Source organism: Myxocyprinus asiaticus, chromosome 2 (assembly GCF_019703515.2).
Source record: "Myxocyprinus asiaticus isolate MX2 ecotype Aquarium Trade chromosome 2, UBuf_Myxa_2, whole genome shotgun sequence".
Lineage (NCBI taxonomy): Eukaryota > Metazoa > Chordata > Actinopteri > Cypriniformes > Catostomidae > Myxocyprinus > Myxocyprinus asiaticus.
This window is the reverse complement of record NC_059345.1, coordinates 9,990,842-10,016,610: the sequence shown is the minus strand read 5'-3', so window position 1 is coordinate 10,016,610 and position 25,769 is coordinate 9,990,842. Positions and strand designations below refer to the sequence as shown.

At 41.3% G+C, this 25,769-nt stretch overlaps 1 protein-coding gene across 1 annotated transcript; it reads right to left on the bottom strand.

Moving 5' to 3' along the window:
• Positions 1–1,827: 1,827 nt before the first annotated feature.
• LOC127412793 (lymphatic vessel endothelial hyaluronic acid receptor 1-like) lies at positions 1,828–18,674 on the bottom strand. The gene is made up of 6 exons (XM_051649441.1): positions 18,544–18,674; positions 18,122–18,284; positions 11,382–11,521; positions 10,094–10,357; positions 9,912–9,981; positions 1,828–2,647 (listed from the first exon to the last, which is right to left on the bottom strand). The coding sequence occupies exons 1-6, from the start codon at positions 18,620–18,622 to the stop codon at positions 2,476–2,478; spliced, it is 888 nt and encodes a 295-aa protein (XP_051505401.1). The 5' UTR covers positions 18,623–18,674; the 3' UTR covers positions 1,828–2,475.
• Between the last annotated feature and the right edge of the window lie 7,095 nt (positions 18,675–25,769).

The window sequence follows — 25,769 nt, the reverse complement described above, 5'->3', positions numbered from 1 at the left end:
GTGACCTTCATCGCCCGGAGAGTGAGGTCGGTCACCAAGCGAAGTTCCTGCATCAATCCTGGGTCAGAACGACCCTCATGCAGTTCTTTTAGTGCCTTGGCTTGGTGTACTTGCAGGAGAGCCATGGCGTGCAGGGTGGAGGCGGCTTGTCCAACGGCACCGCAGGCCCTGGATGGGAGCTTCGGGCACCTTTGCCAGGTGGCGGCGCTCTGCGGACGCAAGTGCACCGCGAGCGCCTTATCCACCTAGGGGATCACCGAATACCCCCTGGCCGCTCCACCATCAAAGGTAGTGAGAGCGGGGGAGCTGAAAGACTGGGACCGGGCAGTAAAAGGTGCCTCCCACGATCTTGTCAGCTCCTCATGCACTTCCGGGAAGAAAGGAATGGGGGTGGGGCGTGGCCGTGGGCAGCGCCTCGAGCCCAGGAACCAATCGTCGAGCTGTGAGTGTTCAGGGGAGAGTGGAGGGTTCCACTCTAGCCCAACGCTCACGGCCGCCCGGGAAAGCATGTCCGTCATTTCCGTGTCGGCGTGAGACTAGCCAAGCCCACTCTCCGATGCTGCACTCGATAACTCATCATCTTCCCGAGCTCCGAACGAGAAGTTGAACTCGCGCTGAGACGAGCTGGCGGTCTCGTGCGAGAGCCCGATCGGGGCAAGTGAGCATGCTGGGGAATGGGAGGTCCATGGGGGGATACCCGGCGGAGGTGGTCCCATTGATGTCCCCAGATCGCCCCCAGTGCTAACTGACGCGGCCTCAAAGCTGTAGGTAGAAGGACCGGTGCGGGGAGATGCTGGGGTGGCTTGCTTTCTTACAAAAGCAAGCCGCGACCACAACGTTGCCATGGTCATGTTCCGCAATGAGGATATGACTCATCCACGAACGATGTCTCCACGTGGACAGTGCCCAGACACGTAAGACAGCGATCATGGCCGTCAGAAGCGGAAAGATAACTACCGCAACCAAGAATAACACACAAACGGAAAGGCATCTTTAAAAAGACATTCCGTGTGTGCCGCTCTTTTTGTGAATGAAAATATACTCTTTTAGAATATACTCTCTTATTTTCACTCTGCCGAAGCACCCAGGGGCATTCTCTGCACTCCATGGGTGCAGAGGGGGAGAAGACACTGAAATGCACCGTAAATCCAGCAGTTTTGAGGTGCATCTTTGGAGGGAATTGAATTCAGTGCACTGAATACAACCGCTTGGCTCCGAAGAGAAAATCTGAATGAGTGGTTGCATACCAGCTCCTTTTATACCCGTATGTCCGGGGGAATGGCATGCAAATTCCACTCGCCAATTCTCATTGACCTTTTTTCAAAAAAGCAAAGGTGTTTGGGGCTCCCAAGAGTGAACCCTAGTGTCACTACATCGACACAACATCGAGTGAGTGACAGATAGGGAACAGGGTACCTGCAGGTTTAAAATACTAAAGACACACACACACACACACACACACACACACCATTATATCAATAAATACAAAAGAAAAGTTGACTGATATGGGATTTTGCTAATATGATAATGTGCTGAAAGAAAGGCAGTAACAGATTAATCTGCCAATAGTTTTTAAAATTGATTGCCTATATTGAATGTGTTAAAAAAAATTATTTCCATCCTGTGAGGGGGTGGGACAGACAGAGGCTATAAGAGCCCAAATTGAATAAGATTAACCTCAGATGCAGTTTATTGTGCAAACAAAATATCAATAATGACCAGAAGAAGACAAAATAGATTTAATGCATAACGTATGACTTTTAACTTTAAACAATCCCGAAATACACAGGGGACCCTTATTTTGAAATGTATGCTGTACTGCTTTCAACTGCACAATCAAACAAGTGAAATAAAATAAATATGCACTTTTACAATCATCTACAATGTATTACAATATCAACATTGTCATATTTCATCAACAGTAAATCATCAGCGATCCCTTGTCATAAATGTCCCAAACTTACTGCAACCACTGGAAACACTCATGAGCCTCCCACAAGCTTGAAGAATGTGCAACATTGCCGTGTTTTTACTTTGAAGGATCCAGTGAATGCATTTATTAAATTAAATCATATCTTTTAGAAGTTTTGCTTCATATCATGATTTTTGTCTTTCCATCCCCACATTTAAGACCTCTTATGATAATTAATTACTTTTATTATACCATTTACAAAATTTAAGTCTTCTTAAGACTTTTTAAGGACCTGCGGGTACCCTGTTTTTATCATTTTTAAAAGAACAACAATGTTTAAATTAGAGGTCCAAAAAACTAGCAAAACATGTATAGTAATAAAAATTAAAAAGAAAATCTTAATCATTATCCAGCTTACATATAAATAAACACATTTGTTCCATTTTGTACTTTGTTAAAGAACGAGCAACATCCTTTTTCACTCTTAACCATCATATGTGCAATTATGTCCCGATAAGCTGCACAGGGTACAGGCAGTAAGGTGTCAAGTGTTAGTTTCAGTCCTAGTCTGCAGAACTGTCATTGTTGTTGCCAATGTCCTCCTCCTTCTTTACCTCCTCATGGTCCTCCTCTTGTGATTTCTGGAGGTCTTTCTTATTACAGTGCTCCCAAACCTCCGTCTCGATGTACTCTTTCTGCTGCTCTGCATCACAGAGAGTCCTGTGGGGTCTGTTCCTGTAGCAGGATTAAGGATAACAAGGATTAGCTCTGAGGCTTGGATTTGAAAACATACTGGGATAGTGTAAAAATGTCTCCAAAGATGTCAAATCAACCATTTGAAAGTGTGTAATATTGTACAACTGCTAAAGTCTTGTCAGTTGCAAAAGACATTATTCAAAGCTGTGCCATCTATGATTTTTGACGGAAATGACAACAAGGCTTTGAGGGATAGACGTGGCTGTGTCTAGAAGATAACCTTCCCGGCAGCCTCGCAAGTCTCACAAGAGTCTCATTCTCTGTTAATAAGGTTTGGTTTTGGGTGAGATTTAGTGGTAGGGTTAAGGTTTGGGTTAGGTATAAGGGTAGGTGTAGGGTTTCTGAAGGACTCCAAATAAACACAAAAAACAGTGTGTAAACATTCAATAAAATCTTGTGAGACTTTAGGTAACTGGTGGGTTACCTTCTAGAAAAGACCAATAGACGTACAGTCTCTTTAATGGGTTGTTGTCAGGTTTTTGGCCTTGGCCATCAGTGTTGTTCTGTTTGTCTGTGTCTCCCCCTGTGAGTTTGTGAGTTGGTCTGTTCCAGTGGCGTGGCAGCTCATTCCCGCTGATTCATCTCCATTCTGCTCTACGTAAACCCGGAGTTTTCAGTCATTCATTGCCAGATTGTTCAGTCTACTAGAGTGGTACTAACACTAAGGCTGATTTGAGTATAGTTACTCTACAAATCTCTCTCTGTATTTGTTCGTGTACTCACCTATTTTCTCCTGTGCCCCAGGTCCATCACACATCCAGTCAACCCATGCTCTACCACTTACCTCTTCAATTTTCCTCTGCTCCGCTCCCCATCAAGCCTGCCATCCCAAACCATCAGCCCGCTGCTCCTCTCTGCCATTAACCTCCAGTCTATTGTAAAATAAAACTATTTCATCAAACTCTCTGTCCCCGAATCGATGTTCTGCTTTTGGGTACCATCGTTTGGCATAACAGAACAATCTGGCCACTATGGACCCAGCAGACACAGATTCAGCTCATAAAGCTCTCTCTGGGCAAGGAGCACTTCTGGGACAGCACGAAAGACAGCTACAGGATCTCATGGACCTCAACCAAGCCATGACAGGTCAGATCTCACAGATTTGTGAAAAATTATATGATATTTCTGTTCTACTCGCTCAGTGGTCTATGAGTCCGACTTCCAGTCAGCCTGCTCCCACAACGCCCCCGTCACGCCCTCCTCGGATCATTCATCCTTTACGTGAGGCTCATGTCCCGGATCCTGAACCATACTCCGGAGATTTAGGAAAATGTAAGTTATTTCTTCTTCAGTGTTCTCTAGTTTTCGGACAGCGGCCACATTCATATTCTGTCATTGGGCTCCTTCGGGGAAACGCCATAGCACGGGCCACAGTGGACTGGAATGGTCAAACTGCTTTGTTTAACACTTTTGCCTCTTTTACTGCTGAATTTAGGAAAGTTTGAACACTCTCTTCATGGAGCTGAAGCCAAGAAGCGCCTCTTGCTCCATCAGGGCTCTCGAAGTGTGGCTGAATATTCAATGGAGTTCTGCATCTTAGCTGGAATGATGGTGCTCTTCAGGCAATGTTTTGGAATGGACTCGTTGACAGAAATAGAGTCAGACAGATCTGACTCTCTTGACTCACTTGTCTCTCTCTCCATCATACTAGATAACTGCCTGTGAGAACGCCATAGGGAAAAATCCAGTCCCTCTCACCCCGTACCATCTTCCCGTGGCTTCTCCCAGTCAAATAGAAAGGAGGTTGCCGAATTACTTACTAGTACCTGTGTCTCAGCCACCTCTTACCATCTGATGAGCCTATGCAGTTGGGTCGTGCTTATCTCACCCAAACTGAACGACTCTGGAGATTGAGGGTGGGTGAGTGTTTATATTGCAGTCAGATGGGTCATTTCTTTGCCACTTGTCCCCTTCGGCCAAAAGGGGGCGATCACCAGTAGAAGGGGGATTACTGAACTCAGTGTCTTCTCTCCGCCTGCAACTACAAGCTACACTGTTTTAATCAACATTCCCTTCCTCTGTTAGCTCTGGTGGATTTAGGTGCAGAAGACAGCTTTCTGGATGTTAAGCTCGCTTCCCAAGCCGGCATTCTGACTGAACCACTGGACACTCCTATCAATGTGAATGCCTTGGACGAAGAATTTTTAGCCCATATCACTCAACGCACTGTTCCACTACTCCTAGACCTGTCTGGAAATCACAGTGAGTACATTCAGTTTTATTTAAAATCCTCACCTACATCTCCTCTGGTTTTAGGACATACCTGGCTACGAATTCATAACCCACAAATTGACTGGACCTCAGGAAAGGTAATGAACTGGAGTATATCCTGCCATTCCTCCTTTCTGCAGTCTGCTCTACCTCCAGCAGAGATTGCTGTTGCACCACCCACCCAGGAATCCTTGGATCTGTCCACTATTCCTTCAGAGTATTATGACTTGTGTGAGGTCTTCAGTTAGGATCAGGCCCTCTCTTTGCCACCTCATCACCCTTATAACTGCTCGATAGATCTTCTGCCTGGAGCCCCTTTCCCTTTGCTTTGTCATTTGTATAACCTCTCCAGACCAGAACAGGAGGCCATGGAGAAATATATACACGATTCCCTAGCTGCTGGCATAATCCGCTCTTCCTCTTCACCCCTTGGCACGGGCTTCTTTGTGGCTAAGAAAGACAACACCTTCTGCCCATGCATTGACTTCCGTGGCCTCAACAACATCACCATCAAAAAAAGTATCCTCTTCCTCTCATTAACTCTGCTTTCGAACCACTTCACAGAGCCACTGTCTTCACTAAACTGGATTTGTGTAACATCTCTCACTTGCTGAGAATTTGAAGGGGACGAATGGAAGACTGCTTTCAACACACCCCTAGGCCACTTTGAAAATCTCGTGATGCTTTTTGGACTCACTAATACCCCCGCAGTGTTCCAAGCCTTGGTGAATGATGTACTTCGTGATTTCCTCAACCACTTCATCTTTGTTTACCTCGATAATATCCTGATCTTTTCTCGCACCCCTTCAGAACACATCAGCCATGTCCGTCAGGTACTGCAAAGACTTCTAGAAAATCAACTATTTGTCAAGGCAAAGAAATGTGAATTTCATGTCAGTTCGGTCAGTTTCCTGGGCTACATTATCGAGGGTGGGCAGGTGAAGACGGATCCTGAAAAAAATCCAAGCAGTGGCAGAATGGCCTAAACCTACCTCCCTTAAACAACTACAGCGCTTTCTGGGCTTTGCAAATTTTTATCGTAGTTTTACCAGGGATTATAGTTGTGTGGCCACACCTCTCACCAAGCTCACATCTTCCACCCCTTTTCGTTGGCTGTTGAAGCCTTTGCTAAACTTAAGGATTTGTTCACATCAGCTCTGGTGTTAATCCAGCCTGACCTGTCTTGGTAATTCTTTGTGGAGGTGGATGCTTCCGACTCTGGTGTGGGAACGATTATGTGCCTTTTCCCATGGCCTGACCAGTGCTGAATATAACTATGATGTTGGAAACCATGAATTACTGGCAGTCAGTTTAGCCCTGGAGGAGTGGGGGCATTGGCTTGAGGGAACTGAACAACCATTTCTGGTATGGACTGACCATAAAAACATGGCATACATACAGACTGCATTCACGGCAAGCCAGCTGGGCTTTATTTTTTGGGTGTTTTAATTTCACTCTCACTTACCACCCTGGCTTCAAGAACGGCAAGCCCGATGCCCTCTCCCGTCAGTTTGTCCCCTGAAGAGAACCATTCGAGCTCTGAAACCATCCTTCCTCCCTGTGTGGTGGGAGATGTTACTTGGGAGATCGTGTAAGTGGTCAGGGATGCTAAATGTGCTCAGCCCAATCCTGGTAATGGACCCCCTGGATGTTTATTTGTTCCTGGTGCTGTTCGCTCCCAAGTTCTCCAGTGTGGTCACGCCTCCATGTTCACCTGTCACCCAGGTTCCAGTCTCACCCTAGAAATTCTTAAAAGACACTTCTGGTGGCCTATTATGGACATGGACACTTGAGCCTTCGTCGCTGCCTGTTCTGTATGTGCTCATGGGAAGGCTTTGCATCATCCTCTGGCTGGTCTGCTTCGCCCATTCCCTATTCCCAGTCACCCCTGGTCACACATCCCCAAACTCCTGACAGCCTGTGAGACCGCTGATCTGCTGGTATTACATGTCTTCTGTCTCCATGGCATCCCCTTGGACATTGTCTCCGATCGTGGACCACAGTTCACCTCCCAGGTCTGGAGAATTCTGGGCTCTTGGAGCTTCGGTGAGGATCTTCTGGCTTCCATCCTCAATCCAATGGGCAAGCAGAGAGAATCAACCAGGAGTTAGAAGCAGTAGTACGATGTGTTACAGCCCTTAATCCCTTGTCTTGGGGTACCCACTTTGGTTGGATTGAGTACACTCACAACTCCCTTCTCAGCTCAGCCATGAGCATGTCTCCTTTTGAGTGTTCCTTGGGATACCAGCCTCCTTTGATTCCAGCCAGGAGAACGAGATTGCTGTTCCATCTGTCCAAGTTCACCTCAATCGCTGCCATAAGATCTGGAGAGATGTTCGCTCTCCCTCCTCCGTTCGGCTGACAACAACCATCACCTTGCTGACCGCCATCGGACGACTGCACCCAATTACCAGCCAGATCAGAAGGTATGGTTGTCATCTAAGAACATCCCGTTGAGAATGGAATCCAGGAAGCTGCCTCCTGGTTACCTTGGCCCCTTTGTCATCAAAAGAATCAGCAACCCCTCTGCCGTTAAGCTCAAACTTCCCAGGTCTATGACAATCCACCCCACATTCCATGTCTCCCAGTTAAAACTGGTGCGTGACAGTCCACTTTTTCTCACCTGTTTTCTCCTGTGCCCCAGGTCCATCGCACATCCAGTCAACCCGTGGTCTACCACTTACCTCTTCAGTTTTCCTCTGCTCCGCTCCCCATCAAGCCTGCCATGCCAAACCATCAGCCTGCCGCTCTGCTCTGCCATTAACCTCCAGTCTATTGTAAAATAAAAACTATTTAATCGAGCTCTCTCTCTCCCCGATTCTGTGTTCTGCTTTTGGGTTCAAATCATAATTTGGCATAACAGTTGTACTGCAGTTTAAAGTGTTTTTGGACCGTTCCGTGGACAAAACATTTACATTTTTTTTCCAAGGACATTTAGTAGACAAAAACTCCAGACAACATGAGTTGTGGAAAATCTTATGTAATCTAGGGGCTTTTTACAGCTTTATACCATGCATACCATTGAAGAGATGGTAAGTCTATCCCTCACAGCCTTATTGTCATTACCTTTAAAAATCAAAGATGGCACTACGGTGAATAAGGTCTATAGGCATAAGTTATATTTTCTTTGGATGCACAACAGCATTGAAGACAGAAAATTCCCTAGAGACTTTAGACTTTACAAATTACATTTACTTTCAAGCAAAACCAAGAATGTAACCAAATATTCAAGATTGGGGAGATCAAATGTAAAAGTTTAAGGATCAAGTCTTTGAAAACCTACATCATTACAATATATTGATCAACTATTCTGTAGGGATGCACTGATGTATCGGCTGCAGATATTTATCAGCCAATTATTGACCAAATTAAAACCATCGTCATATCGGTAATAAGCATGAAAACACTGATATGAAAAACCAGTGATTTAAATGTGCTGTAAGTGATTGCAGCCATTCTACTTCCATGAGACTGAGCCCTTGGATTAGCCACGCCCCCTCTTTCCAAAACCCAGCACTCCAAGGATACCAAATGAGCTTTATTGAGACCGACATCATGCAGAAACGGTTGTTAAGAACAACAGCAGCAAAATAGCACCCTCAACTATTATGAACAAAATGGCTTAAAAAAGGAAGTAGGTCTCAATAATTCGCTGCATCTACAACACTATGAGAATGTGAAAAATGATTGGCGGGTCGAAAGCATCATTGTCCGCGGCCCGCAGACACATTTTTGTTTGCTGTTTACAGAGTCACAGAGCTAGGTGAGATATCTTACAACACTCAATTCAGTAATATCTCAGCAGATTTTGATGTCTGAGATATATGATATCCATTAATGCTGCATGATTGATTAAATTAAGATTGAAATTGCAATATGGCTTTGTGCGATTATTAAAGCTTAAAAGTATGCGTTTTAAACTGCAAAAACTTTTTTATAAGTGCAAAAATAACCCTTTTTCATATCAATCATCATGTTATCATATTCAGTAATTTTTTTATCTTTTATATCTTTTTATCTTGTATGTGTCTTTTACTGTGGCTCTCTTTCACCCAAAAATGAAAATTCTCTCATCATCTACTCACCCTCATTTCATCCCAGATGTGTATGACTTTGTTTCTTCTACTGAACACAAACAAAGATTTTTATAAGAAGCAGCTCAGTAAGTTCATACAATAAAAGTGAATGGTGACCAGACCTTTCAAGCTCCAAAAATAACATAAAGCAGAATAAAAGTAATCCATATGACTAGTGGTTTAATATATGTCTTTTGAAGCGATGCAATAACTTTGGGTGAGAAACAGATCAATATTTCAATCCTTTTTTACTCTAAATCTCCACTTATCTTTTTTACTATAAATCTATGACAATTTATAGTAAAAAAGGACTGAAGTATTGATCTGTTTCTCACTCACACCTATCATATCGCTTCTGAATATATGGACTTAACCACCTGAGTCATATGAATTACTTTTATGCTGCCTTCCTGTGATTTTTGGAGCTTCAAAGTTCTGGCCACTATTCACTTACATTGAAAGGACCTACAGAGTTTAGATGTTCTTCTAAAAATCTAAGTTTGTGTTGTGCAGAAGAACGAAAGTCATACACATCTGGGAAAGTATGAAGGCAAGTAAATGATGAGAGAATTTTCTTTTTTTGGTTGAACTAATCCTTTAAAATTCTGGCCTGTCATGTGTTTAGCAGATCCAATCCATGTTCAATGGAAATTATTTATTGTTAGAACAGTGAAAAAGCTTTTGAACCTCATTGTAAATTTTAAGCATTCCTAAGTAAAAAGTTATCAGATGACAAAATTAGGTAAGTTGCAAAATATCGGGATCTTTATCAGCCTGTAGGTTTTTTGTTAAAATCGGTATCGTAATGGCCAAAATTTTCATATTGGTGCAACCTTGCTATTCTGTATATAGAGTGTCCCCTTCAAAGTATATAGTGGTTACCATCCTGAGCAGAACATTTAAATACTAATAAGCTGACATTTGTCATTAAAAGGGAAAAAAAAAACTTGACTTACATTTTGAAATAGTAAAGTGTCAGGAATACAGAAAGCAGGACAGCAAAGATGACTGTGATCAGTAAAGCAGCTGGAACAGGTGAAGATCAGAAAAGCGTTTTCAATTTGTGTTGAAATGAACAAAGCATATCTATGTACATACATTATAAGACAGTTATAATGTCATTATAGCAAGTCCTTACCACCTACTGAGACTGGGGTACCACTCATGGGCAAATGCTTTCCTTCATCATCCATCTGGTTTAGGGAGGGACTGCAGGAGATTTCAGGAGAAACAGAGGAAGAGAAAGTTTGGTGAGGAGATGATGGAGAAGATGGTTTTGATAATGAAGTTTTCCAGAAGTGAACTCCAGTTTGAGTGGGAGAAACAGATGCATGTATTGAGATTGGCTTCCTTGTGGTCCCCTGGTCTGTGGTCACGAAAGCCTGATTTTGGGCCTCGGAATCTGCAAACAGAACCGGTTCAGGATTGTTACATAACAGACATGGCAATAACACCAAATCCCAGTGGTTCTGATGTTTGCCTTGATCGGGTATTTGCCAATTCATCTCACTCCTTTTTACATCTGTGGCACTAATTGGAAACAAATCTGTTATGATGTCATAGCCACAATTTCGTATTTCCTTGGCACACTAACACTTTGTTCTGATTTGATGCCAAATGACACATAAAATTGGAAAGGAGTGCACACAAAGAACTTAAATCAGAAAGTAACCAAAAGCTTGTATTCTTATAGGCATTATAAATGATGACATGATTATTATTTAGTAAATGTTCATATTAGGTCATAACACAATATAATTTCAAGTTGTAACCAAACTAACTCAAATTTATACAAATATTACTCAAATAAATGGCTTCAGGTTAAATGAGTTTTGCAAATGTTATTGTATCTGGTCATTATTGATTCATACACATGGGAAAGGCGGGAGACTTGAACAAATCTTACCATACATTACTTCATCAGTATTTGACAACGTTATAAATATTTCAGATAGAAATGGCAATTTCTAGCAAAAAACACTGATTTAAACTTATATGAACAGTTTTTCTTTAGATTCTAAAGTGGAGACACAACAAGCATTGTTCTGTGTTCCACATCGTGATTTTGATTTAGATTTGCGAATCGATTCGCTAAACTAAGCATTTTTGTGAACCAAATATTGATTTAAAAGAATCAAATTGGTCAAAACATTGGACTCAAATGATTCTTTCGTGAATCGATCATCACTATTACCAAGCTGCATGCGGTTTACATTTGCAGCTATTTTTTTTCTTTCTGTATCAGAGTTAAAGTAGGCCTGTTAATTTCTCTTCAAAATGTAGTGAAGTAAAGTGAAAATCAACAGAAATATTTATACTCGACTAAAGTAAAAATCCACTGTAAAAAAGCTGTACTTAAGTACAGTAATGAAGTATTTGTACTTCTTAAGATAAACCTCTGTAAAATTTATAAAGTAATATTTTACCTGTTGAATTGAAGCAAAAGACATCAAATTTTCTACTGAGGTCAGCATGCCACACGACAACCCCAGTTCTGCCATTGCCACAGTTTGATTTAACCTCAACTCGTGGAACAACAGCAACTTGCTCATCTATCCAGCCAAACCTGAGATAAAAAAAAAAATAAAAAAAAAAAAGTTTTGTGCCATTTACTGTTTTAATTTGAATTACAATTAACCATTGTAAATAAACTACAAATGGGTGTTTCTTTAAAGGATTAGATCACCCAAAAATGAAAATTCAGTCATTGTTTACACACCCCTGTGCTGTTAGAAGCCTATATGACTTTCATTCTTTTTCTTAAGACAAAGCAAAAATTGTTGTGCTCAGTGATGTCATACAATGGCAGTTAATAGTGACTAACTCTTCAAGCTTCAGAAGAAAGTATAATTCAGAAGTCTAATAAATTATTCCATGAGGCTCTTGATTGTTATGAAAGCATACAATAAGGTTTGTTGAGAAACAAACCGAAATCTAATGTATTATTTAGTGTATTTAGAAAATTTGTTTTGTTTGTCTAAAAACATGTCCTCCACAGCGATAGCGACAACAGAACACAACACATCTGCACAGAACTTACTAAACATGTCTGAAGAGCTTGTAGTTGAAGAATTGATGCATTTCTATGCCCAGCCTTATTTTTATGAACTGAGTCCACTGAAATCAAACAGAAACACAGAGGAGGCTACAGGCAGCCACAGTCAAACCGTGTCCTAACCTGATGGCAAACGACATGCGACAAAAGGTATATTTTCTATGATAATGAGAGCTAGAGGGCAGAGGAGTGGCTGAGGACCAGGCGATGGCATGTCCGGGGACTATGAGTGAGTTTTTCTCTCTCTCTCTCTCATCTCTCTCTCTCTCTCTCTCTGTCTCTGCCCCTTGCTCTTTCCCTCTCCCCTCTCCCTCCCCTCATCTCTCCTAGGACTCCAGAGAGGCAGGGAAGTCCTGCCAGCAGCAGGATGGCCGGAAGGGAAACACCTCCCCTCCAGGATGGGAGGGAGAAAAGTATGTCATGCTGGAGGTTTCCCCAGCCTGAGTCGGGCAGTGGAGGAGTGTGACGAGGAGGAGGGTGTGGCCGGGCCGTAACAATGGACGCCTGCCACTTAATCAGACCCAATCAGCCGGGAGAGGGATAAAGAGGAGCCAGGGACACCAGTTCGAGAAAGCGTCACACACGCGGCCGCTGTGAGTGTGCATCTATGTGTTTTATGTTACGTTTTAGTTCTTTTATATCATTAAAGTTATGTGGAGTGTTCATTGCTTATACCTTTTCAGATTTTTCTTGTGCATTGCCCATCAACAACACTTGACTCACCTGCTCCCAAACTCACTTGTTCCAGCTCCAGTACAGGATACATTTGAAAAAGAATATGATCCTTTATTTATAGTGAAAGTTTTTGTTGTTTCAAAGGGGGCGTGACCAAATAATTTTGAGAACCACTGATTTAAAGTAAGGTTTTAAGAAAGTGTGTCTGTTTAAAAAAAAAAAAAGACTCAAATGCAAGTCAGTTTGCTGAAGAGCCATTTAATTTTATTTTCATATATACAACATGTGAAACTTGAGTGTCTAACATAATTTCATTGTACAACTAAGGAATGTGGTACATCTTTAGGGGGAAAAAAGGGGCAATAATCTAAAGATAGCCTAATGGTATTTTTCTGAAAGTGATTAGTCTAATGGCTTATTAGTTTCAACAAAACCAAACTGGCTTTGGCTGAACCTGACCGCTCCTTCAGTTTATGTCAATATTATATAAAACTATAATTTATATCACTGAAAGTGACGCAACCGCTCCCATTATAATTAACATATCTGTCTACACTAGTGGTAAGCAATGTCGGAAATGTGGTAGCAATCGAGTATTATTCTTTTGATGAACTTAAAGCACAATACATGGAGTGGACTTTTTATCTGACCTATTACTTGTCTGAGGTAACAGCACTTCAATGCTCTGGGGCGAATTCAAAGCTGCATTTTTTACTTTCCTGAAGGGCACTCCTGCAGTAGGGGATGCCACTCGAAAGCTCGTTCAAAACGAAAGTGAGAAAATTAATCTTTTCTCGGAAGGCCCTTCCACAAGACTGTTAGCGAAGGGTACATTCATACAGAGTACCCAATTCAAGGGCTCTGCAGTTCGGAGTGAGTATATGGCATAGGGAGGATCACTTGCGACTGGAATCCGCCCCCGATCGTGCGCTCTTAAAGGCACCTCCGCTTAATTTTGTTTAATATGCCTGCGATTTACAAAGAAATTATTACTGTTATTGTGAGATTATGACGATATTTTAATTTTGTTTTATTTAACTATTTTATTTTAATTATTAAAAGTTCTCCCCTTTTTCTGGACGACCAAAAGTGCACTTTTAGATTTGTGAACAAAAGGGCCCCTGCTTGCGCCCCTGCTGCCCCCGTTCTGTGCACGTCAGTGCCACAGATGTTAAAAGAGTTTACTAGCGAGTCTGTTGCCTTCCTTAAATGGCGTTTTCATGGGCATGGATAATGATAATTGTGGCACACCCCCTCTTTACAAATGTTTGGAATTCACTAACATACACATGCTTAACTAACAAATCTGGGGAGTATGAATCGTTTGTGAATCCGGTGGAAAGTTTTTGGAAAGGTACATTTTAATGCGTAAAATACTCCAAATTGACTCATATATTGACGAAAGTTTCATGAATGAGGCCCGTTATCAGGAAGTATATGGCTGTGAGGCACAGGAGGACTGAATTGGGAGGACATTGGAATAACTGTGATTTCTAGCATCACAAAAATATTGACAGCTGTAGGACCATTGTGCAACTGGTAAGGCATAACAAGGCTGCTCTAATCTTGTTTAATTGTGTAACATTTTAAACAGGTTTTTGTGTAGTTATGAATTATTTTAAAAGTATCTGTCCAGATTGCTCTTGCCCTGGCTAGAGGTATCTGTCACTCCCAGAAAACTGACACGACACCATGCAGTAGGAATGAGGAAGGGTAACCTCAAGCAAAATGCCACAGAGCTTTAGTCATGATGTTCTATTCCATTATTTGTGTGTATATAAAATTTGTAAAAATTAAAACTTAAAAAAGGGAGAAAAATACTGGCACACAGCTGACGTTGCGATTTAATGAAATTGTTTCGACCCAAACAGAACAAACAAAATGTTTCATTTTGTTTGACCTGATGAAGACCCATTCAGAGTCGAAACATTGTCATTAAACTGTAAAGTTAACAGGTGCAAGTATATTTCTTCCTTTTTTCTATGGATATTAATTTGTAGATGTACATATGCATTTATTAGATGTGTGTAAACTATCCTTAAGTGTATTTTTTATATATATATATAAAATTGTACCCATATTTTGTTGTGTTTCGTAGTAACAAATTAAAATTTGAAACCTAGATTATCGTCCCTTTTTTTCCCCCTAAAGACGTACCACATTCCTTAGTTGTACAATGAAATTATGTAAAAGACACTTGAGTTTCACATGTTGTATATGTGCATATAAAATTAAATGCCTCTTCAGTGTACTGACTTGCATTTGTGTCTTTTTTTTTTTTTTTGTTCTTTTTTTTGTGGGAAAAAAATATTTACATATTTAAAGGGATAGTTTACCCAAATATTAAAACTGTCATCGTTTACTCACATCCCATGAAAGAGGTTAGGAGGTATGTAAAGAGACTAGAGGAGTCATGGGTTTGGAACAACACTCCGCCTGATGGTATTTCTGTAAAATGAGACTGCCATCTAACGGTAGCTGCTTTGCTCACACAAAGTTACGTGTGGATCGTGCAATGCAAAACTAGCAGAAAGGAAGTCTCAAAATTCAAATGAATCAAAGGGAACTGACACAAATAGATGGCAATGAATGTGTGTGTATCTCTTGTTCCACAAATGCTCATTAAATGCTTCACAAGAACAATTTGTATTTGATTAGGAACATCTCCCTTTGGTTGCACACACAAATTGCGATGTGTTTGTACAAAAAGGAACACTTGTATTCACAAATCTCTATTTGTACAGATTCCAACAGATATATTTAATGATACATTTTACAGATACAAGTTGAAATGCATTTTTTTGAGCATTGAAATCCATATTTGTTAAGTTTTTTCAAATTAATGGGTAGATATGCACACATTCATGAATACATTTATGATTTATCCATTGGTAGTTGTTTGTGTGTGAGTCGGCCATGGTAAAAACAGTGAAACAAAAGTCTCAAAATTCAAATGAATCAAACAGAATCAACACAAATGGACATCAATGTATGCATGCGTCACTTGATCCACAAATGCACATTCAATACTTCACAAGACCATTTTGTGTTTGATTTTGAACATCTTCCTTTGGTTGCACACACAAATTGTTATACATTTATAAAAAAGGGAACATTTGTGTTCACAAATATGTCTCTATTTGTACAAATCCCAGCACATTAATTTAATTTTGAATTTCACAGACACAAGTTGAAAGGCATTTGTCTGTGGATTGTAAGATACATTTGCAACATTTATCAAATTGACGGATTTGTATGCACGCATTTGTTAATCATTTTGAGTCTAATTTCATCCCATATTTAAATTCCATAATTTACACTACATCTCAAATTCTGTATTGTGTTTACTAGAATTTCATGGTGGTAATGATGGATACAAATGAATTCAATTCAATCAATTGCCCTCCGGGGACAAATAAAGTCGAAAGTGAAAGTGAAGTGAAGTGACATTTTAACTTTTTTTGTATATATATATATATATATATATATATATATATATATATATATATATATATATATATATATATATATATATATATATATACACAGTACTGTGCAAAAGTTTTAGGCACTTGTGAAAAACTTTCAAAGTGAGGATTTCTTAAAAAATTATGACATAAGTAGTTTTCATTAATCAATTACCGTCATACAAAGTCCAGTAAACAGAAAAAGAGCTAAATCAATATTTGGTGTGAACACTTTTGCCTTCAAAACAGCACCAATTCTCCTAGGTACACCTGGACACATTTTTTCTTGGTTGTTGGCAGATAGGATGTTCCAAGCTTCTTGGAGAATAAACCACAGTCCTTCTATCTATTTAGGCTGTCTCAATTACTTCTGTCTTTCCGTGTAATCCCAGATTGACCCGATGTTCAGTGGGGGGCTCAATGAGGGCCATGCCATCTGTTGCAGGGCTCCCTGTTCTTCTATTCTATTCTATTCTATTCTATTCTAATTGCAAAAGGAATGTTTGGGAGTATAAAATGTATATTTCCTATTGACACATTAAAGTAGCAGATATAAATAACCATCTTAAGACAAAAGTTTTTGTGAAACATCTCAAGTGCCTAAGACTTTTGCACAGTATTGTATATATATATATATATATATATATATATATATATATATATATATATATATATATATATATATATATATATATATCAGCCACAACATTAAAACCACCTGCCTAATATTGTGTAAGTCCCCCTCATGCCACCAAAACAGCGCCAACCTGCATTCCAGGACATCCCAGGATATACAGAAATACTCAAACCAGCCCGTCTGGCACCAACAATCATCCATGCGATTATCTAATAATCCAATCATGTGGCAGCAGTGCAGTGTATAAAATCATGCAGATATGGGTCAGGAACTTCAGTTAATGTTCACATCAACCATCAGAATGGGGAAAAAATGTGATCTCAGTGATTTGGACCGTGGCATGACTGTTGGTGCCAGATGGGCTGGTTTGAGTATTTCTGTAACTGCTGATCTCCTGGGATATTCACACAGTCTCTAGAGTTTACTCCGAATGGTGCCAAAAACAAAAAACATCCAGTGAGGGGCAGTTCTGCGGATGGAAACTCCTTGTTGATGAGAGAGATCAACGAAGAATGGACAGACTGGTTCGAACTGACAAAATCTATGGTAACTCAGATAACCGCTCTGTACAATTGTGTATCATATCTCGTATCTGTTTTGGCGTCAAGAGGGGGACCTACACAATATAAGGCAGGTGGTTTTAATGTTGTGGCTGATTGGTGTATATATATTATGGCTGATTCCTCACAATGAAATAACTTTTTCAAAATGTTTTGGTGTAATTTGGCAAAATTACAGGTTGATTAGAAATGAAATGAAATGAAAATACTAGTGTAAGTTACCTTGATTTTTCTTTTGTTTTCTTTAAATGTAACTTGTCTTATATTTAATCTCAAGCATGCTCTTCACTTACACTTTTGTCGACTTGGTTAACAAGTTCACTAACTTTTGAAAAACCTTTATTAGGGGCAAAACTGTTTGTTTGGTGGAAATTATCCCACAACTGTGAGACAATCCTAATTTTGGAAAGACTGATAGAAATCATTTTCACACAATAAAAATTAAAATGGTTTATATTTATTTCACACTTAGTTTAGATGATCATAGTTTTAAACACATAATAATTTGTATTTGTATAGTGGATTTTTCATAATATAATATGGAAAGTCTGGATCTGGGACAAGGCTAAAAAAAAGGAATCAAATGTAGTATACATAGGCATTTGAAAAGTACCAAAAATAACTGATGAGCATGGTATAAAGTTTCCAAGTCAGTTTTAATGTGACCTTCATATACAAAAAAGAAAGAACTTTTTAAATCTGTCAGTTTTAATAAAAATCAACCCCATGGACATGAAGTTTTAAAAAAGGCAAAATATTAGCATTTTTTTACCTGCATGTTTCCAGTCCTTGTTTCCAGGCCTCCACTACCTGTGCTTTGCTTGCAATAGTCACACCTAGTTGCTCGCAAATATCTCTGGCTTCTGATTCAGTCATGGAATATTTATTTCTGAGGGATGCTTCAAATACACCAGAGATGGCTCGCTTGGGGTACACTGTTCATCAGAGAGAGAGAGAGAGAGAGAGAGAGAGAGAGAGGGAGAGAGAGAGAGAGAGAGAAAATGGAATACAATTAGTTCACAACCATTTTATATAACAAAGAATTGAATTTCATAGTCAAAATATGTAAAACCAGCAAGCATTGAGTTTTTTTCATTTTCTTTTTTTTTTAATACAGGGATAAACAAGATATTTCAACTATTTCATAAAAATATTATTAACCATTATGAAACAACATGAGTATAAAAAACTTACCTTTGATCAACTGTATATCAACAGATATATAACACATGAACAGACTATTCAAAAGCAGCAGCATCCAGACTCTTGCCATGTTGGTGAAATTTTCACTCTTGGATTTTCTGAGCAAGTTTGGTCAGTGATCTGAGTGATCTGTGTGCTAAGTGGAGAGGTTATAGGGAGGCTAATCTCCCCAGGAGTGCGGCCAGTACGTGGAGGGGCGGTTATTGCATAAATAACCCGTACAAAGTGTCACGACCGAGAAGAGGAAACAGGAGGTGCGCTGGCATCTCTGATGAGGGACCGTGCTCTGCTGGAGCCTGGCTCAGGCCAAGGCGAGAATGTTTTCATCATGATAGCACACCGTGTTGACTGAAGACCTGCTGATGTACTGTGTGCCACATAGTAGAATGTTTCCATGTTTTGATGTCATAGTGAGCACAGGAGACATTGACTGGAAATCCATAACCAAGAGGAAAATGTTCTTGTTTAGAGGTTTCTCTTGAATAGCTCCAGAAACTTGATGAAGTTATCAGTTATGCTTAATTTAAGTATTAGCTTTGTCTTAGATGTTTCTTCTCAAATTGCAGTACATTTTTGACATACAGTAAAAGTGTAGAGCTATTAAATTACTTAGGATAGAAGAATAGTCTGGATCATTTAAACTCTGACTTTTGATTGCAGACTTGTGTATCTTGACAAATTTGAGCACAGTTTTTGACAACGCTGGAGGATTCAGTTCAATTCAGTTTATTTGTATAGTGCTTCTTAGAATAGATATTGTTTTGAAGTAGCTTTATAAAGAATAATACCTTACACATCCCAGTAAGCAAGCCAAAGGCCACAGTGGCAATGAAAAACTCCTTAAAATGTTTAAGTAGATAAGGAAGAAACCAGTGTTGGGGAAGCTACTTTGAAACTGTTGCTTCCCAAGCTACAAGCTACTAATAACTTCAACTAGTTAAACTACTAGAGTTCCAGGTCAATTTGACCTGTTTAAACTTTTAACACCAATTTACATCTTACAACTTTTCCTTTTTGGTCTGAAACATCCTTCACGGATGTGATTTGGATCTGACAATGTCAAAATTATTAATTATATGTATTTATAAACCATGCTAAAAAATTGTAACAAAGAAGTTGTTACGAGTCAGTTTGACCCAGTTCATACAAAGACTTACGAGAAAGCTGTAATATGCCAGAAAACTTGAATTTTAAAATTGTAATGCAGTGTCAAAACATCATCAAAATGACACCAGAGACTATAACTGTTTGAAAACAATAGAAACCAATATCAGTAGAGCAACATACAGTGGCAATAAAAGGTATGTGATTGTGAACCCTTTGGAATGACCTGCATTTATGTATAAATTTGTCTTAAAATCTGTTTTGATCTTGATCTAAGTGACAAAAATGACCACAAAAACACAATCTGTTTTAACTATTAACATACAAATGATTGTTTTGTTCTTGTACATATTGAATACATCATTCAAACAAGTGTAGGATGGAAAAAGTATGTGAACTCCTAGGCTAATGACGTCAACAAAAGCTAATTGGAGGCAGGAGTTGGCAAACCTGGTATCCAATTAATGAAATGAGATTGGAGGTGTGGGTTAGAGCTACTTTGACTTATAAAAAGAACTCAATCATTTTGAGTTTGCTATTCACAAGATGCATCTGCTGACATGGACCATGCCTTGCAAAAAAGAGATCTCAGAAGACCTATGATCAACAATAGTTGCTTGGCATTAAGCTGGAAGGGGTTACAAAGTTATCTCGAAGAGCTTAGATTTTCATCTGTCCACAGTTAGACAAATTGTCTATAAATGGAGACGATTTAGTACTGTGGATACTCTCCCTAGAAGTGGCCGTCCAGCCAAGATGACTCAAAGGGCAAACCGCAGAATGCTCAATGAGGAAAAAAAAAAAAACCTAGAGTGACAGCTAAAGACTGGAAGGAATCACTGGAACTGGTTAACATCTCTGTTCTTGAGTCTACTATACGGAACACATTAAACAGACATGGTGTCCATGGCAGAACATCACGAAGGAAGCCGCTGCATTCCAACAATATCATTGCTGTGCACCTGAAGTTTGCCAAAGACGAGCTTGACACTCCACAACGCCACTGGGAAAAATCTTTTGTGGGCTGTTGAAAGTCATGAAAGATTATGAGATTTATTTTTGTCATTTGTCTATATCTGTGCCGATGATGAAGATTAAATCACTTTTTATGACCAATTATACACAGATATTGCAAGTTGTCCATCCAGGAGCCGGCGGCTGCGTGCCCGTTGCATACAACGCCCCAGCCTGTTTTGGAGGCATCTGTCGTAACCACGACGCGCCTGGAGACCTGCTCTAGGGGAACGCCTGCCCGTAGAAATGTGAGGTCGGTTCAAGGGCTGAAGAGGCGGTGACAGACTGGCGTGATGGCCACGCGATGTGTCCCGTGGCGCCATGCCCATCTCGGGACTTGAGTCTGGAGCCAGTGCTGAAGCGGTCTCATATGCATCAACCCGAGTGGAGTGGCCACCGCTGAGGATGCCATATGCCCCAGGAGCCTCTGAAACAGTTTCAGTGGAACCGCTGTCTTCTGTCTGAACGCCTTCAAAGAGGTAAGCACCGACTGTGCGCGCTTGTTCGTGAGGCGCGCCGTCATCGAGACTGAGTCCAACTCCAAGCTAAGAAAAGAGATGCTCTGAACCAGGAGGAGCTTGCTCTTTCCCTAGTTGACCCGAAGCCCTAGTCGGCTGAGGTGCGAGAGCACCAGGTCCCTGTGTGCACACAACACATCCCGAGAGTGAGCTAGGATTAGCCAATCGGCCGTGAGACGGGTGGCATCTGCTTCCTGCGGTGGGCTCCACGCCGGGGCCGGGCCACAGGGGCGGGATGCGGCAGAGCCGGTGCAGTCACCGCAGGGGGACGCCCTTGGTGACGAGCAGACGGGGTGCGTGATCTTGAGTCGCGCTGGGGCAGGATGTGCCGGATAGCCTCCGTCTGCTGCTTCACCGCCGAGAACTGCTGGGCAAAGTCCTCGACGGTGTCGCCGAACAGGCCAACCTGGGAAATGGGGGCGCCAAGGAACCGTGCCTTGTTGGCCTCTCCCATCTCGACCAGGTTGAGACAAAGGTGGCGCTCCTGGACCACCAAGGTGGACATCGCCCGCCCGAGAGACTGCGCCGTGACCTTTGTTGCCCGGAGAGCGAGGTCGGTCGCCGAGCACAGCTCCTGCATCAATCCCGGGGCGGAACTACCCTCGTGCAGTTCCTTTAGTGCCTTGGCTTGGTGGACTTGCAGGAGAGCCATGGCATGCAGGGTGGAGGCGGCTTGTCCAGCGGCACCTTAGGCTTTGGCCGTCAGGGACGACATAAACCTACATGCCTTGGACGGGAGCTTTTGGTGCCCGCGCCAGGTGGCAGCGCTCTGCGGGCATAGGTGCACTGCGAGCGCCTTATCCACCGGGGGGATCGCCGAATAGCCCTTGACCGCCCCACCATCGAGGGTAGTGAGGGTGGGGGAGCTGAAATTTCGGGACCGGGCAGTAAAAGGTACCTCCCACGACCTTGTCAGCTCCTCGTGCACTTCTGGAAAGAAAGGAACCGGGGCGGGGCATGGCTGTGAGCGGCGCCGCGAGCCCAGGAACCAATCATCGAGCCGCAAGGGATCAGGGGAGGGTGAAAGGGTTCCACTCTAGCCCGACACTCGCGGCTGCCCGGGAAAGCATGTCCGTCATCTCCACGTCAGCCTGTGACAGGGCGACTATACCCGAGGGGGGGAGCCCAGCTGAGGCTTCCGCGTCCGACTGGACGAGCCCGCTCTCCGATGCTGCGCTCTAGAGCTCATCACCTTCGCGGGCTCCGAACAAGAGGTCGAACTCACCGTGAGACCAGCCGGCGGACTCATCCGGAATCCCGATCGGGGCAGACGAGCATGCTGGTGAATGGGAGGTCCGTGGGGGGATACCCGGCGGAGGTGGTCCCACTGGGGTCCCCAAATCGTCCTCAGTGCTAGCCGCGCTGACCTCATACCCGTAGGTAGAAGGACCGAGGCGGGGAGCCGCTGGGGTGGCTTGCTTTCTTACGAAGGCAAGCCGCGACCGCAACATTGCCATGGTCATGTTCTCGCAATGAGTACATGATCCATCCACGAACGCTGTCTCCGCCTGGGTAACGGCCAGACACGAAAGACAGCGATCGTGACTGTCAGAAGGCGAGAGATAACAACTGCAACTAGGAATAACACACAAACAGAAAGGCATCTTTAAACAGACGTGTCTTTAAAAATACGTTCCGTGTGTGCCGCTCCTTTAGAGAAATATACTCTTTTTTAGAATATACTCTTTTATTTCTGCTGAAGCGCCCAGGGGCGTTCTCTACAGTGCACCAGTGCAGAGGGGGGAGAAGCTGCTGAAATGCACCGTCAGATCCAGCAGAGGTGAATGAACAGCCGTGGGAATTCAACTCAGTGAGCATCGACCGTTCGGCTCGGAAGAGAAAATCTGAATGAGTGGTTGCATACCAGCTCCTTTTATACCCGTATGTTGGGGGAGTGGTATGCAAATACCACTCGCCAATTTTCACTGGCCTTTTATCAAAGACCAGAGGTGTTTCGGGCTCCCAAGAGTGACCCCTAGTGTCACTACATCGACACAACGTCGAGTGAGTGACAGATAGGGAAAGATTTCTAGAGTCTGTAATGTTTTCAATAACTCTTTATATATGTGGCATTCACATCTCTGAACAATAGAAGGAGAGTTTGTGGGAAAACAGGGATGAGAACAACATAACACTGTCTACAGGATCACTATAAACTTTAAATTCATTCTCCAGGGTTTATGAAGAAGGCTGGTTGATTGTTGTTGTGCTTATATCCCAGTGAAGGGCTGATTGTTCTGCTTTGATCTCACAAATGGAAAATTTCCTCCTGTTGCCTTGTGCTTGCTTATTAACAGAGTGATGTTAATCTAACTTCCTGTAATATAACGCAGACATAGCTCAATCCCACTTCCGGCAAAATGTCTCTTGAACACACATACACACACTCATACAACATCATCATCTCATTGCCAGGAAGTGACATGGAAAAAATTAGCCAATATTGGTTGAGAGCGTTTGTGTGTCGAAAGAAAGATAGTGACGTTTGAATGTTAAAACAAACCTGACGCCACTATATTCTCAGGATTCGAGTGGTGCACAGTTTGATTTACATTTAAATGTACATAGTCATCTCTATGACTAAGTCATTACTTAGTCATTTAGCAGATGCTTTTATCCAAAGCGACTTACAAATGAAACACATAGCAAGCAATTTGAGAGCCAATATGAATTTAGGGGAATATGTATGTATAAAAAAACAAAACAAAACAAGGGTAAGGACAAATATAAAAAATAGATGTATAACTGTTAAAGGGGGAATCTTGTGGAATAGTTGCGACAAGGAATTAAGAATGTGTAGTTCACTTTGCAAAATGAAGGTGGTAAACAAATATATAACTGAGGTATGATAATTATTGTGTATGAAATATTTGGAACTTTTGTTTTGCTTCTGTTTTGGTTTGTCTTTGTGTAATGTAAATATAGTGGTGAAAGTGATGCCTATTAGGATATGTTATGTAAAAAGCATAGGCATAATAAGCTAAAGCTTCAGCCTACACCTTTTCGATCAATATTCTTTGTTTTCATTTTAAATGAAATGCTTTATTATTAGTTAGTGATTTCTACGTGCATTCATTTTGGGAAAACTGTTAATAAGGACCGAAATAAACAAATAAAACAAAATTGGTCATACAAAGTTGAACAACATCTGCAGTATAGAACTGTCAAGTTCTCACAGTGGCTGGAGTAGTCAAGATGCTAGCACAGAAGAAAGAGACAGACAAGGAATTTATTTATTTCTTTTTTTCCATTTGATGGACTTTCATAATATGTTGCATGTTACTATGAGAGGAAACGTAAGTCCTGATTAACACTCACTTACAATCATTGGTTCTATCTGTTTTTCAAAATCAATTGAAACCTGTCAAAACTATATAAGGGTCATATTTCACCCTAAAATCCCCCCCATTCACAGTGCTTAGGAAAAAGTATGTGAACCCTTGGATTTAATAACTTGTCCTTTGGCAATAACCTCATCCAAGTGTTTCCGGTAGCTGCGGATTAGACCTGCACAACGTTCAGAAGAAATTTTGGACCGTTCTTCCTTACAGAACTGCTTCAGCTCAGCTATATTCTTAGGATGTCTGGTGTGAACGGCTCTCTTGAGGTCATTCCACATCATCTCTATTAGGCTCTGACTGGGCCACTCCAAAAGGTGGATTTTCTTTTTTGAAGCCATTCTGTAGTGGATTTACTTCGATGTTTATGGTCACTGTCCTGCTGGATCACTAAACTTCTACTGAGCTTCAGCTGGCACACAGCCACCTTGACATTATCCTGCAGGACAGTGTTTCTCGGACAGCAGGGAAAGAACAATGCCATAGTTCTCTCATTGAAGATATTTCGGCAGCCGCACAAGTGATAGCCTACTTAGGACCGCCGAGGCAGATTTAATGATAATCTCGTAATCAGCTAAAGGCTTCTCATCTGCACTTGTAACGGAACCAGCTCGCGATCATGATCTGCTCTTCTCTCTGGCGCGTGTGCAACAACTGGTCTTCCCTCCATATTGCGGAGCGCAGACCTCGAAACTGATGTGACCAATTTCAATTCTAAAAATTATTTTAATTTTTTATTTTTTTATTTTACACATCATCACCTTTACAAAATTGTTTCACGATTTTATATGAATAAAAATAACTGTTATATTTTGACAAAATGTTATAGTTTCATATGAAATAATCTAAAGGTAGAATCTACTAGACCTTTTATATCAACAGTGGCAGTTGTAGTTTAAGTTTCGAGATGTGTTTCAGCTAGTATTTATTTTTTCATAAATACTATAATTTGTTATTATTATTACTTTTATTTAAGACTAGCTACACTGACCTAACCATGGTAATGAAGAGCCTTTCCTCCTGTGTAATATGTATGTTCTGTTTGAATTATGTTTGAAATTAGGAAACAAACGGGATAAGAATGGGCTCATTTAAGTAAATATGCTCTTCAATTTTTAAAAGGGGGGAGAGAAAACTTCCTGTCGCTTTTGTTGTTGACATCAACAGCTGCTTGATGCATGTCCTTGTACTTGAAAACAATGAACAAAACTGTGCAACATAAAAGGAAATGCGACCCAGGATA

Coding starts and splice junctions, on each gene's coding strand:
- LOC127412793 (XM_051649441.1), bottom strand. CDS start 18,622: ATGGCAAGAGTCTGGATGCTGCTGCTTTTGAATAGTCTGTTCATGTGT. Junction 11,522..18,121: donor CAAGGACTGGAAACATGCAG/GTAAAAAAATGC, acceptor TTTTTATCTCAG/GTTTGGCTGGATAGATGAGC. Junction 10,358..11,381: donor CTTTTGCTTCAATTCAACAG/GTAAAATATTAC, acceptor TTCTGTTTGCAG/ATTCCGAGGCCCAAAATCAG.